The following is a 15,149-nucleotide window of genomic DNA, read 5'->3' as shown; positions in this document are numbered from 1 at the left end:
TTTGGGGGTATTCTTTTTTTTTTTTTTTTAAGATGTATTTATTATATATACAATGTTCTGCCTGCATATATGCCTGCACACCAGAAGAGGGCACCAGATCTCATTATAGATGGTTGTCAGCCACCATGTGGTTGCCGGGAATTGAACTCAGGACCTCTGGAAGAGCAGCCATCTCTCCAGTCCTTTGGGGGGGGGTATTCTTAAATAAATTAATCCAGTTAATTTTTTTGTGACAGTCTGACTACATTGCTGTGGCTTGGTCTAGAACTTGCTATATAGACTAGGCTGGCCTCAACTCAAGAGCTCCTCCTGCTACTGCCTCCTGAGTGTTGAAGGCCAGAGAGATTAAGCAGCTTGCTTATATAAGGTCAGAACATCTTAAGTATATAGCAGCTAGTCTACAAAAACCATGGAGATAAAACCTGATTATCCAAAATATCCCTTGAGGGGAGGGGCCCAGGCCTTACCATCTCTGAGGAGCTATTGATAGTTAATGGTTGCCTGGGGATAGGGAGTTATTTTCTTCAGAAGTGGCTGCAAGTCAGTTGCCCATGCTCCAGCCAATACCTTTTCACCACGCTCACGAAAACCACACTAATTAAACTTAGTTGGTCACCAAAAAATGCAATGAAAAGCCGGGTGGTGGTAGCAACCCTCAGGAGGCAGAGGCAGGGGGATCTCTGGGGCCAGCCTGGTCTACAGAGAGTTAGTTCCAGGACAGCCAAGACTACACTGAGAAACCCTGTCTCAAAAACAACAGTAACAACAATAAAACAAACAAAAACCCCCATAATAGATATGAGCGAATACAGTCTTGCTGGGAAGAGGAGTTCCTCAGGAGAGGGTCACCAGGCGGGAGGTTACAGTGACCAAACTGTATTATATACATGTGCGAAATTGTCAAAGAATAATAAATGTTGAAAAAGTCACACAGAAAAAAGACAACCCCTGTGCTTCAGTAAATAATATTTCTATAGATCTGGTTCAATAATAGTGAGTTGTGTGTGTGTTTGTTTGTTTGTTTGTTTGTTTGAAACAGGGTTTCTTGCTTAAAGGCATGCCCCACCAACCCCTGGCTAATAATAGTGAGTTTTTAAAGAAACTTTATTTATTTATGTACTTTATGTTTGTGTGTATTTTGTCTATTTGTACATTTGCACACTAACTAGCAGAAGGCATCAGCTTCCGTGGGACTGCAGTTACAGATGGTTGTGAGCCACCCTGTGGGTGCTGGGAATTGAACTCAGGACCTTTGGAAGAGCAGCCAGTGCATTTAACTGCTGAGTTATCCATTCAGCCCCATTTTGGTGAGTTTTATACCACATTATAAAGTGATAAGTAGCCAGTAATGGTGGCATGTGCCTTTAATCTCCAGAGACTGAGGCAGGTGGCTCTCAGGTTTGAGGCCAGTCTGGTTTACTTAATAGTTCCAAGGCAGCCAGGGCTATGTAGAAACCTTGTCTCAAAACAAAATCGATAAATTGTAGAATTAAAAAGTTAAATATGTGTCAAATGACTTGTATAAAATTAGACTTTTAACTTCACAATAAATTTACCTTTTGTTTTACATTTTTGTGTGTGTGTCCACATGAAGAAAATGAAAAATTACTTTAGCGAGATCTCTTTCTATAGAGTTACAGTGATTCAAGTAAAATGATTTTGAAAGTGAAGCCCCAAGTTCTGTGTGGCAGTTATTATATGTAATCCCTCCATAGTTTTATAGAGTTACAGTGATTCGAGTAAAATGATTTTGAGAGTAAAGCACTAAGTTCTGTGTGGCAGTTGTTATATGTAATCCCTCCATAGTTTTGTTACACAGACAGGAAGATTGCAGCAAGCTTGATGCTAGCCTAGGCTACAAGGTGAAAACTCATTCACAAAACAACAGACTTGGTTTTTAGCAAGGCTCATTACTGTGGTGAGCAGGGTAGTGGAATGGGAATGAGCCCTAGTTGCCATCACGGAAGTTACCTCTGAAGGAAGCCTGAAGGTTGCAGTAGCAAATGTAGCCTTTGCTGCCAGCGTGTGTGTGTGGTACCTTCCCTTCCAGTGGCTGGGGAGTAGGGCCCAGAGAGAGGCATCCAGGTCAACAGTAAAGAATCCACTTGGCAGAGGAAGACAGGAGACTGTGGACCACCGGGACTATGTGTAAAAAATAGTATGCTCAAGGGAATAGACCCAGTCTCCAGACCTGTGGAGAGCCCTGGGGCCCCTACCATTTGTTTCTTGTCCTGGCTTTCTAGTGTATTTCTGTTCTCAGGAATGCCTTTCTCTGCTAGAAACTCTTTCTATTACTGTTCATGTGCTCCTTGGCCAGGGTTTTCTTCCAGGACGAAAGAACCTGAAGGGCTGAGTGTCCTCTGTACTCAAGTCACACATGGAACAGTGGATACTCTCCTTCTCGTTTTTATCATGGAAACAGGAGATAGTATTCTCATTTTTTTAATTGTCTCTCAAAGTTTCTTCCATTATTTTTCAGAGTGTTTGTGTGGTGCTTGTTGACACGTCAGACGTGTGTGCTGTTGTCCCCTTGTCTCCTGATTTAAAGATGTTTAGTGACTTTCCTGGCACGTCACTGGGGAAGTGGAGGTCTTTCAACTCTTCTTCTTTCCCTAGTGGACCGATGGCAGCTTGTGGGCTGTAATTACCGTGTAAAGGCTCAGTGGGACTAATTGTCCCTCGTGTGTTCTATACCCTTGAACATCCCTGAAAAGTTGTTTTCATACTTTAAAAATGTTTCTTGTTTTCAGTGTTTGATCTTATGATTTCATAAAAAAAAAAAAAAAAAGGTGGAATGACTGAAGACCTCCAGGACTTGGTAGCCGTGTGTAGAACATTTCCTTTAAAGGAGGCAAGGGAAACATAGGCTAATTGCTTTGAAAGCTAAAACAATACCCTTCCCACTCCTGTCTCTCTGTCTTCCTGGATAGGGATATCTCTTGGGCTTTAGTTTTCTTATCTTTAAAACAAGGAGAGTCTGTCTGTCGGTCCTAAGACACCTCCCAACCTGAAGCTCATAGACTGGACTCTGCCTGTGTTGCTTGCTCTCTGTGGAATCAGGATGACAAGGAAGGCAAAGAAGAATTCTTTTAATTTAGATGCAGAAATGGGAGGTACAGTGCTGGGCTTGAGTTCAGAACATCAGACACACTAGGCAAGGCCTCCACCAATATACTACACTGAACACTAGTCATTTTATCTCCTTCCTTCCTTCCTTCCTTCCTTCCTTCCTTCCTTCCTTTCTTTTTTTTTTTTTTTTTTTTTTTTCCGAGACAGGGTTTCTCTGTGTAGCTTTGGAGCCTATCCTGGCACTCGCTCTGGAGATCAGGCTGGCCTCGAACTCACAGAGATCCACCTGCCTCTGCCTCCCAAGTGCTGGGATTAAAGGCATGTGCCACCAAAGCCCGGCTCATTTTATTTTCTTAAAAGCATTTCTTTTCCCCTTTTTTGGGGGGCGGGGTAGGGTGCTCTTTTTGAGACAAAGTCTTTATTATGCAGCTGTGGCTGTCCTGGAACTCGCTTTGTAGACTAGGATAGCCTTGAACTCACAGAGATTTGCTTGCCTCTGCCTCCTGAGTCCTGGGATTAAAGGCTCACATCACCTCTGTCCAGCCAGCCCGTTTTTTGTTTGTTTGTTTGTTTGTTTTTAAAAGCCAGGTCTCCCTGTGTAGCCCAGGTGATACTGAAACTCAATGGTTCTCTATTTTAGTCTCCCAAGTAGTGGGATTACAGACATGAACCACCATGCCTGCCTTCCTCTAGCTATTTTATTATTTTTAAATTTTAAAAATCAGATTTACGTATTTACGTGTGTGTGTGTGTGTGTGTGTGTGTGTGTGTGTGTGTGTGTGTGTGTGTGTGTGTGTGTCCTAGAGGAAGACAACTTGTGGAAATGGGTTCTCTTCTTTCCATGTAGGGTCTGGTGCTGAACCAGCGCTGTAGCCTTTCCTTTGTTTTTGTTTGTTTGTTTGTTTGTTTGTTTAATACCACATTTAGGGGGTCTGTTGAGATGGCTCAGTAGCTAAGAACACTTGCTGCTCTTCAAGAGGACCCAGGTTCATTTCCCCAGCACAACCCTGGGTGGCTCATGACTGCCCGTGAGTCCAGTGCCAGCCACATCTTGTGCCTTTGGCCCCTATGGACACCTTTGTTCACATTTCAGTTACCCCTCCCCCATACTTAAAATAAGAAAAACACATTTCATTGGTTCTATTACATTATTGTCTATATTGAAATGAAGAACTGATTGTAGGGGCCGGTCAGAGGTTTAAGACCATTTGCTGCTCTTGCAAAAGGTCTGAGTTTGGTTTCCAGCACCCAATCTGAACAGCTCAAAAATCATCTATAACTCCAGCTCTACTAGGGCACCCCATGACCTTTGTTAGCACTAGGTATGTGTATGGTGTACATACACACTGAGGCACACAAACACATAAAATAAGAACCCTTTTTTAAAGAACTAATTATAGATTGGTGGTTTTCCATTTTCTCTCCGAGAGTCTTGCTGGGCTTCATATTCAAGCCTTCTAGCTCTTGGGCTCAACAGATTTTCCTGCCTCAACATCCCAACTAGCTTAGGACTGTAAGTGTGTTCCAACCTGCCTGGATTGTTGTGTCTTAGGTAGAAATTATCTAATGCCTATTTTTTCACTTTATTTGACTTCCAGGGCCCTGAGGTTATGAATGTGCTTCAGCTCTATGATGCCTCCTGCTATGGCAGACATCCTTGACATCTGGGCAGTGGATTCACAGATCGCTTCTGATGGCGCCATATCTGTGGATTTCCTTCTGCCCACTGGGATTTATATCCAGTTGGAAGTACCTCGGGAAGCTACCATTTCTTATATTAAACAGGTATGTTTATAGTTAGAATTTCTCAAGGCTTAGCTTACTTTCTGAGTAATTTAGTGGGAAAAATATTAAAGAAAATGATATTTGTGTAAATCATGTGATAAAACTGAGAGATGTTAAATTTTTTGTTATTGTTTTGTTTTTTGAGACAGGGTTTCTCTGTAGCTTTGGAGGCTGTCCTGGAACTCGCTCTGTAGACTAGGCTGGTCTCAAACTCACAGAGATCCTCCTGCCGCTGCCTCCCGAGTGCTGGGGTTAAAGGCGTGTGCCACCAATGCCTGGCCAGATGTTAAAGTTTTTGATGTGTCCTATTTCTCATATAAACATGCTTATTCTCTCACCTTTATTACTGATCCGTATGTGATGGCTGTATTAAGAAAGTTGACTCTTGTCATGGTGACATGATGTAATCTCAGCCCTTGGTTGAGGGAGGGTTTGGAAGATGGAAGCAGGATGGGGGTATTCCAGGCCATCCTTGGCTACATAGTAAAGCTGGGGTCAGCCTGGACTGCCTAGCAGACACTGCTGTGGAAGGGCAAGAAAGTTGAAGGCTTTCTGCTGTTGTAATTCCTGACTTTTGAGCTTGGCACACTTCTTTCTTCTATGTGATGTTTTGGTTGTGTGTCGTCGCCTCCCCCCCTCCCCCAGTACCCTTATCATGAGCCTGACTTCTTGATTCAGCCTCCCACATGCTGATGTCAGTGCTTAGGGGACAGGCACAGCTCCTCACTCTGTTGCATGAAGTAGCCCAGTGAGTTTCACCTAATTTAAATTTTTTTTAATTTATGTATATGCCTGCCTATATGTGTTATATGTGCACCGTGTGTGTAGTGCCTGTGGTGGTCAGAAGAGGGCATCAGATCACTTGAGACCAGTTACAGATAGTTATGAACTAAGAAGTGGGTACTGGGAATCAAACTGGTCCTAGAGGGCAGTTTGTGGGTGCTGGTTCTGTCCTTCCACCATGTGGGCTCTGGGGACCCAACTAAAGTTATCAGGCTTGGTGGTCTGAGCCATTATTCATTCAACCATCTTTCCTGTCCCAGAGCTGGGATTTAATAAAGCCTTTGCATGTGAGTTGCTTTAAGACAGAGTCTTCCTATGTAGTCTTTGCTGGACTGGAGTTTGCTATATAGAGTAGGCTGGCTTTGAATGCCACAGAAATCTTCTTGCTTCTGTTTCTTGAGTGTTGGGGTTAAAGGCATATTCCACCATGCTTGGCAATGATGCTTTCGGGCTTCTTTTTGGTTTTTCAAGACAGGGTTTCTTTGGCTGTTTTGGAACTCACTTTGTAGACCAGGCTGGCCTCAAATTTAGAGAGATCTGCCTGCTTCTGCCTCCTGAGTGCAGGGATTAAAGGCTACCACTGCCCAGCCTCATGTAGACTTCTTGAAGATAAGAATACTGTTAGGTTATTTTTTAACAACAGTCATATATACAGCTCAGGGCTTGTAGGGCTCTTTCTTTTCATGGTCAATAATGAATCTAAATAAGATCTCCAGATGGATCCTGAGACAGGGTGCACCTGGCAGGACTACAGTTGATAAGGGAAAGTCTAGATCACAGGGAATACAGGAAGCTAACGAATCTTCATTGTAAACACAGCTAACAGTTGTTTGAGATTCTGAGGAAATGTCTGGGGAGAGGCATGAGGCCCTGCCCAAGGTCATATACTCTGGATCCTAAAGCCTGGTTCATTGCTAGTCTTAAACAAAGCACTTAGAACCTTGACTGCAAGCATTGCTAATTGTGCTGATGCCTTTCACGGCAGTATTCCTTCGTTTGTACTTGTATTTCTGTGTGTGCGCAGAACTGTGCTCCTAGGAGGTCACAGGACAACTTGCAGGAGTAGGTTCTCTGCTTTCTCTCATCATGTGGGTTTTGGTGATTGAATTGAGTCATCAGAGTTGGCATCATTACCCATTGAACTGCCTTGTCTGCTCTCTGCAGTACATTTATTATAAGGCTAAGCATAAGGGAAATTCACCAGGAACTACATATAAAACAGATGTTTGGAAAAAAGTCTCATTAAATTATATGGTCCAATTTTGACTAAATTGAAAGTTGCATAAGAAAATCAGGGAAGTTGTAAAATATACTTTGTAATAATTGATACATGACTTTTTAATGATTTATTCATTTTGTTGTATTTGTGTTTTGCCTCATGTATGTCTGTGAGGTTGTCAGATCCCATGGAACTGGAGTTACAGATGGTTGTGAGCTGCCACGTGGGTGCTGGGAATTGAACTTGGGTCCTCTGGAAGAGCAGCCAGTGCTCTTAACCCCTGAGCCATCTCTCCAGCCCCTAATACATGAGAATTCTAAAACTGTAAATTCTGAAGTAAAAAGAAAATACAGAATTTAGCTACTGCATCACTGCTGAGAGTTTCTACTTGTCCTTTTTTTTTTTTTTTTTTTGAGTCAGTGTCTCTCAATTATATAAATTTTGGTTGTCCCCAAACTCATAGAGTTCTGCCTGCCTCCATTTCCTAGTACTGGCATTAAAGGCATGTGCTACCATGCCTGGCTATTTGTTTTTGTTTTTGTTTTTAAATTTTATTTATTTATTATGTATACAACATTCTGCTTCTATATGTATCTGCACACCAGAAGAGGGCACCAGATCTCATTATGGATGGTTGTGAGTCACCATGTGGTTGCTGGGAATTGAACTCAGGACCTCTGGAAGAGCAGTTGGTGCTCTTAACCTCTGAGCCATCTCTCCAGCTCCCTGGCTATTTGTTTGATACAGGGTTTCCCGAAGCTCAGGCTGGTAGTTGAGGATGACCTTGAACTGTTCCTCCCATCTCTGACCAAGTACTAGGACCACAGTTGTGTACCACCACACCAGCTTTCTTTCTTTTTTACAGTTGCCAGTGACAAGTAGGATGTCTAACCTTGCCTGACATTGAGTTAACCATTGATACTCTCCATTGAGTTAACCACTGACATGTATGACATTAAGATTTACAATTTAGACACTTTTAGAGTTTCTTGTAGCTCAGGCTGGTTTTGAACTTGTATAGTGGAGGGTAACTTTGAATTCCTGATCCTCCTGACTCTGCCTCAGGTGCTGGGATTACAGGCCCATTTCACCATCATACTTTGTTCAATTGGTTTTTTTGTTTTTTGTTTTTTTCTGAGACAGGGTTTTCCTGTGTAGCTTTGGAGCCTGTCCTGGAACTAGCTCTTTGTAGACCAGGCTGGTCTCAAACTCAGAGATCTGCCTGCCTCTGCCTCCCAAGTGCTGGGATTAAAGGCATGAGCCACCACTGCCTAGCTTTGATTGTTTTTTGATTACAGGTTATTTTTAGGAATGCTAAATATCATTGGTTCTTAATCTCCATGGGCAATTTCTTTGCATATTTTGTGTTCTGTGTTATATTACATAGGAATACAGAACATATTCCCTATATAACTAAATCTATTTTAATTTGCTGTTTCATAGGGTCAGGAGAATGATCTGCAATAGCTATATTTTTGGTTTTGAATGAGTGAGCTTATTAAGTATTTAACAAAGGTAAATGAAGAAATAGCAAGAGTCAGATAGATAGCAGAACATCACCAAATCAGGGCATGCAAGCATCCAGCAGGAATCAGCTGGCTAAGCCAATTTAGTCAGCTCAAGTTCTGAGGGTTGAGCTTCCTCGGAGATGAGCTTCCCATGGTTGAATTTCTGACTCCTGTGTTCACTGCAGGCACCTCAAGGGTAACCTGTAGGAATAGTTCATCTTCCAGCTGTTCTCAAGAACAGTGTTTTTCACTGTTGGGCTGTGGTCCTCCCGTCTCTGGAAGATACATCTGAGACAAACAGGTTTGGGGTCTGAAATAGGGAAGGGAACAACCTAGCTTCCAGAGCCAACTTCTCAGTGAACTCAAATAGCACATGACAGCTTACCAATACAATATATACAACATTTGTTTAAAAAAGAAAGGACTAGGAAAACAAACATACTTTGCCAGGTATGATTTTGTGTGTGTGTGTGTGTGTGTGTGTGTGTGTGTGTGTGTGTGTGTGTGTGTGTGTGTGTGTGTGTGTGTGTGTGGTGAGTTCCAGGAGTTCCAGCCCAAATTATTTGAAAACCTGCTCACATATAGACTTATACCCCCCCACCCAACCCCCCTCAAAAAAAAAAAAAAAGAGAATCATTGATCCATGTGGCATACATTTCCAAGTTGATTTTTGTTTTGTTTTTTGAGACAGGCTTTCTCTGTGTAGCTTTGGAGCCTGTCATGCTATGTAGACCAGGCTGGCCTTAAAATTAGAAATCCACCTACCTCTGCCTCTGAGTGCTGGGATTAAAGGCATGTGCCCGTCTTCAAGTCAGGTTTTATTTCTGTTTTCGTTATCTTATTATAATCCATAATTCAATTGACAGGTCCTTACTGCTAAACATATAGCTTCTCTATGAGGTTTGACTTTTTCCAAATACATATTTACGGGTGTTTTGTCTGCATGTGTGTCTATGTATAACATGCTTGCAGTGTCTGCAAAGGCCAGAAGAGGGCATCAGATCCTCTGGGACTAAAGTTTTTGTGAGCTGCAGTGTGGGGCACTGGTGCTTGAACCTGACTCTTGAAAGAGCAGCCAGTGTCCTCCCAACCCCCAGCCCCCTTAAGGGTTTCTCTAGCACTGGCTGTCCTAGAACTCACTCTGAAGACCAGGCTAGCCTGGAACTCACAGAGATCCCCCTGTCTCTGCCTTCCAATTATTGTGATCAAAGGCACGGACTACCATCCCTCTCAGCTGGTCTTCTCGGTTGCTGAGTCATCTCTAGCCCCATGAGTTTGGACACAAATTGCGGCAGTGTGCATCCTTGTATATGTGTCTTTGTATACATGTGCCAGTATTCCAGGTGATGTCTTAATGTTTTTCCCTGCAGATGTTATGGAAGCACGTTCACAATTACCCAATGTTTAACCTCCTTATGGACATTGACTCCTACATGTTTGCATGTGTGAATCAGACTGCTGTATATGAGGAACTTGAAGATGAAACTCGGAGACTTTGTGATGTCAGACCTTTTCTTCCAGTTCTAAAACTAGTGACTAGAAGTTGTGACCCAGCAGAAAAATTGGACTCAAAAATTGGAGTCCTTATAGGAAAAGGTAATTTAAAAGTTTTCAGTACGAATTCTCAGCATTATTATCTTTGTTCTATGTGTTAACATGTAAGTACATTCTAAGATAATATTTTTAACATTTTGTTCATGAACTGTTATTAATATGTTCAAGGTTTGAGAATAAAGTCTGTGAGAACTGAAGGTTGAATATTTAGACATATCTCTAGCAATGTGATATTGCCACAGTATTCAAGGGCTTGCATTTTACATGTCTTTTTCTTTTGATTTTTTTTAAATTTTTTTATTTATTATGTATACAACATTTTGCTTCCATGTATATCTATCTGCACATCAGCAGAGGGCACCAGATCTCATAACGGATGGTTGTGAGCCACCATGGTGGTTGCTGGGAATTGAACTCAGGACCTCTAGAAGAGCAGTCAGTGCTCTTAACTCTGAGCCATCTCTCCAGCCCTTGATTTGTTTTTTTTTTTTAATTTTGATTTGATTAATTTTTATTTTACAGAAATAACTATTTCTTTACCACAGATAATTTGAGAAATTCCCCAATACATGGTGTTAATGGCCCAGATTGGTTCCTGTCTTACTATGCAGACTGGGTGAGGTCTTGAAATTATTGTCCACTGAAGTGATGATGCATACCTTTAATTCCAGCACTTAGAGGCCAGACTGGTCTACATAGCATGGTACAGGCCAGCTAGGGATACATAGTGTAACCCTGTCTCAGACAGACAGACAGAAAGGTTGAAATTGCCATCTCCCTGCCTCAGCCTTGTGGGTACAGATATTGGAGGCATACACTGTGTTACTTGGTTGAGAAACCCTTTCCTAAAAATGGTTTTTATTTTACTTTTTGTTATAAACTACACATAATTCCCTCATAATACTAACTTATTTTATGTATAGTCATTTACCAGTTAAGACCATAAGTTGATTGATGTTTCTATAAATCAATTCATGTTCTTGGCAAATTTTTGCTCTTTTACTGTTTTTTTTTTTATTATTATTTTGTTTTGGCTTTTGGTTTTTTGAGACAGGGTTTCTCTGTGTAGCTTTGGAGCCTATCCTGGCACTCACTCTAGAGATCAGGCTGGCCTCGAACTCACAGAGATCCGCCTGCCTCTGCCTCCCGAGTGCTGGGATTAAAGGCGTGCGCCACCAACACCCAGCTTACTGGTTATTTTTAACTAACTAGAAGTTATCTTTGTATCAAATAAAGCTGTATCTATGATTCCTTAAATTATTTTGAGGGGCTGGAGATGTAGCTCGTTTTGTAGAAGCTTGCCTAGGATTCATGAATCCCTGGGCCCTGGAAGGATGACTATCCTGGAAGGGTCAGGGGTTCAAAGTCATCCTCCAATACAAGGCATGGTAAGACCAGCCAAGGGCTACACAAGACCCTGCCCCCCCCAAAAAAAAAAGGAAAAGAAAAGTGATGGAGAAAGTTAAGAACATAGAGGAATTAATTCTCTCCTGCTATAGAAGTTTTAGCAGACAAGATTTAATGTCTGTCAGTACTTTAGAGAAAGTGCTGATCCCATTTAGGAACTACATGGGGTTACTCGAAGATTAATCCCAAAACAGATACTCCCCTGGAGCTGGATTTGACTACCTGCTTTGGCAAGATTCACTACAGTAACATAGTATAGTACCACCCCCTTTTTGTTAGCTTTTCTTGGTCAGGGGATAACTCGTAAGGTGCTTATCTAGCACCCCAAATTTTTTATTGCATTTATTTATCTATTTTGATGTTTGCTTAACACTGTCTGCATGGGTGCGTGGGATTGAACTCAGGTCTTCAGCTTTGATGGCCAGCATCTTTACCCACTAAGCCATCCTGTAGGCCCAAACTTAGATTACTCTTAATGGTCATTTTAATCTCAGATGTGGATTAACTAGCCATCATTAAGTTCACCAAATTTAGGAAATACAAATATTACATGATATACTCGATAAAGCATGTCTTTAGGATTTATCTACAGTGTGACTGAGCTGAGTGTTGTCTTCCCATCTGGCATCCTTTACCCAACTACAGCACACCAGTCTGATAGAAAACAGTCGATGCTACATCTCATGCAGTGTCTTGTGGCTTATTGCATCTGTGTTTTGTGTAATGTGCTCTGCAGGTTGACCAAGATATGAACAGTGTTTATGGCACAATTAAGCAGTTTACATGCTCTTAGCTGTTCTGTAAATTTTGCATTTTAGCGGATCTGGCAGTTCTCTGAGCTCTCATATGTTGGAAGGTGGTTTTTATATAGGAAGTCTGTGCTTTAGAAAGAGTCCTCACTCTTCTTCATACCTACGGAGTCTGGTGTATGCAGTTGCCGCTCTGTCCATAATGACTGGATCCAGGGCTGGGTGAGGTCATGCCTCCTGAGAAAACAATAAACAATTACTTCAGTTTAACTTCAGGAACAAGGTTGCTGCCTTCTCTGTCCAAAGAAAACAATAGAACTTTTACAGCAGAACTGCCCTGAGCAGGCTAAAAATACTGTTTCCTCTAGGGTAATGTGCTTGACATTTTCTTTACCATTCATTCTAAATAATTATTTAGAGCTCCTGTTTGCTCTGCCTGCTCCCTCCCGTGAAGGGGCCCCTCCCGTGAAAGGGCATGCTTTGCTGCCTTGTTTTCTACAGTACCCTGTGAAATGGAATCACAGCCAGACGGGGTTGATCAGCAGTCTGAAGAGAGCTTTTGAGCTGAGTCTGGTTTCGGAGGTTTGTAATCTCAGATGCTTGAGAGGCCAGGGAAGAAAGATCACAAGTTGAAGCCTTAAGGCTGCCTTGCAAGTTGGTGAGAGCTTGTCTCAGAATAAACATTTCAGAAGAGAGCTGTGAATGTAGCCCAACGGTTGAACGCTGAACTGAGATGTGCCAGGCCCTGGGTTCAGACCCCAGCGTCATCACACAGTGACCTCCCCTAGCCATGGTTGGGGTTTTGTTTTGTTTGGGACTGGGTTAAGTATCTTGCCCAGGCTGGTCTGCAGCTCTTGGCTTGCTTGAGCCTCCCATGGCCACACTCACTAGTCCTGACTGAGACTGGTCACTCGATAGCTTGCCTGGCGGTATGTATTTAGTAATATTTTTAGTGTGACCAAACTGTTTTCTCATGCTTTTTAAATATAATATTTGTCTATACATCATGCACTGTTTTCTGTCTTTTCCTAGGAGAAGGCATATAGAAAATTAAGTTTAAATTACTTAACCTAAGTTATTCATGGCACTTGTTTTTCCTGTCAGTAGTAGTCCATGTAATGAAACCTAAAGCCCCATAAATGTTAGGCATCATTATTTCTAAGTCATTCTCCAGCCCCAAACTTTTATTAATTTTTATAATTTCTAAAGTTTTAAGGACTAATTATATTTTATTAAAAGAACATGTTTTTCATGTAACATTCTAATTATGCCCTCCACTCCTCCCAGTTCCTCCCTACCACCCCTCCCATCCAAAGCCACCCCCTTTCTGTATTGTTAGAAAACAAAAAGGCATCTAAAGGATAATAATAAAATATATAATAAGATAAAGCAAAACAACCAATTAGAATAGGATAAAACAAACAGAAGGAAAAGAGCCCAAGAAAAAGCACAAGCAGCACAAATAAACACAGAGACACATGCTCCCACCCACAGGAATCCCATAAAATGCACACAAAGGACTTGTAAGGCTTAAAGAAAAGGCCCTGACACAACAAAGAACCTCCAAAGATAAAGATGCCGTTCAATTTGTTTTGTGTTGGCCGTTTACTGTTGGGCGTGGGGCCTACCCTTAAAAGTGGTTTGTTTCTCCAGTGAGACTTCTTGTAGAAAACTAATTTTTTCGTTTGTTTGTTTTTTGAGACAGTGTTTCTCTGTTTAGCTTTGGACCATTCTGGAACTTGCTCTGCTCTGGAACTTACACTAGACTGGTCTTGAACTCACAAAGCTCTGCATGCCTCTGCCTCCTGAGTGCTGGGAATAAAGACTTGTGCCACCACTGTCTGGCATAGGAAATTATTTTTTTCATTTGCAAGTAGTTAACAGTTGGAAATAGCTCTGGGTTTGGGATGGTGGCATGTGTCCACTTCTCCTCCTAGCTGTAGGTCCCCATTTGGTATAGACCTGAGCAAGCCCTATGCCTGCTGCCTCAGTCTCTGGGTTCACATGACCTGCTGTGTTTAGATGGCCTTGTTTCCTTGGTGTCCTCTATCCCCTTGTACTCTTTTCCACCCATGTTTTCTGCAGGGTTCTCTGTGCCTGAGGGGAGGGATTTGATGGAAGGATCCTGTTTAGGGTTGGGTGTTCAAGGTCTTTTACTCTCTGCATATTGTCTGTTCCCATCTGCTGCAGGAGGAAGCTTCTCAGATGGTGACTGGACAAGGCATTGGTCTATGAGTATAGCAGACTATAATTAGGAGTCATTTTCATGCTATGCTCCTTTAGTAAAACAGTAGTATTTGGTTTTCCTCTAGGTCCCTGGACTATCTAGTCCCAGGTTCTTGGTCATCCAAGCAGTACTGGGTATGGGATCCATCTCATGAAGGGTGCCTTAAATCAGATAAGATATTGATTGGTTATCTACAAACTTTGTGCTTACCATTGCCCTAGCTTGCTTTGCAAGCTGGACACAATTATAGATTGAAGGGCTTGTAGCTGGATCAGTGTAGCATGCAGAGTGCCTTCTGGTACCAAGAACACTAGCACATAGTAGTTTTATTTTTGAGACAGGGTCTTGCTATACTATTCAGATTGACCTGGAACCAGCCTATCTAGACCTTGCTGTCCTTAATTTGAGATAGTCCTGCCTTTACCTTCTAAATTGCTCAGATTATAGACATTTGCCTCTTCCCCCATTTAGATAATAATAATAATAATAACTACTACTATTATTATTATGTCCTGCCTGCAGTAAACTGGAACTTATTATGTAAAACATGCTGGTTGGACTTGGACTCCACCTGCTTTTACTATGCTTTTAAGTATGCCACTATGCTTAGCCTTAGCCCTTAATTTTTACGCTATTAAATCCTTGTTGTAAGTGTGTGGATTCATGAGTGCACAGTGCACATGTGGAGTCAGCGGATAGCTGTCAAACTGCTTCTCTCCTTCTGTGAGTTCTGGGGATTGAACTCAGAACATTCATCCTGTGCAGCAAGCTCTTTCACTCACTCAGCCATCTCACTTGCTCCAAAATTGAATTCACTTCTTTTGTTTGCATTTATTTATGTGTGTGCT

The 15,149-nt window shown here is 41.9% G+C and overlaps 1 protein-coding gene across 2 annotated transcripts in view; it reads left to right on the top strand.

The window, feature by feature from the left end:
* The window catches only part of Pik3cb (phosphatidylinositol-4,5-bisphosphate 3-kinase catalytic subunit beta), a 102,389-nt gene that overhangs the window by 30,343 nt on the left and 56,897 nt on the right, over positions 1-15,149 (top strand). For both annotated transcript variants that reach the window (XM_027414260.2, XM_027414261.2), the window contains exons 3-4: positions 4,668-4,854; positions 9,735-9,960. In XM_027414260.2, coding sequence (XP_027270061.1) covers positions 4,684-4,854; positions 9,735-9,960 — 397 coding nt within the window. In that variant the 5' untranslated portion in view covers positions 4,668-4,683. The remainder of the gene's footprint in view (positions 1-4,667; positions 4,855-9,734; positions 9,961-15,149) is intronic.

Source organism: Cricetulus griseus, chromosome 4, assembly GCF_003668045.3.
Source record: "Cricetulus griseus strain 17A/GY chromosome 4, alternate assembly CriGri-PICRH-1.0, whole genome shotgun sequence".
NCBI lineage: Eukaryota > Metazoa > Chordata > Mammalia > Rodentia > Cricetidae > Cricetulus > Cricetulus griseus.
This window is presented reverse-complemented; position numbering and strand designations above follow the sequence as displayed.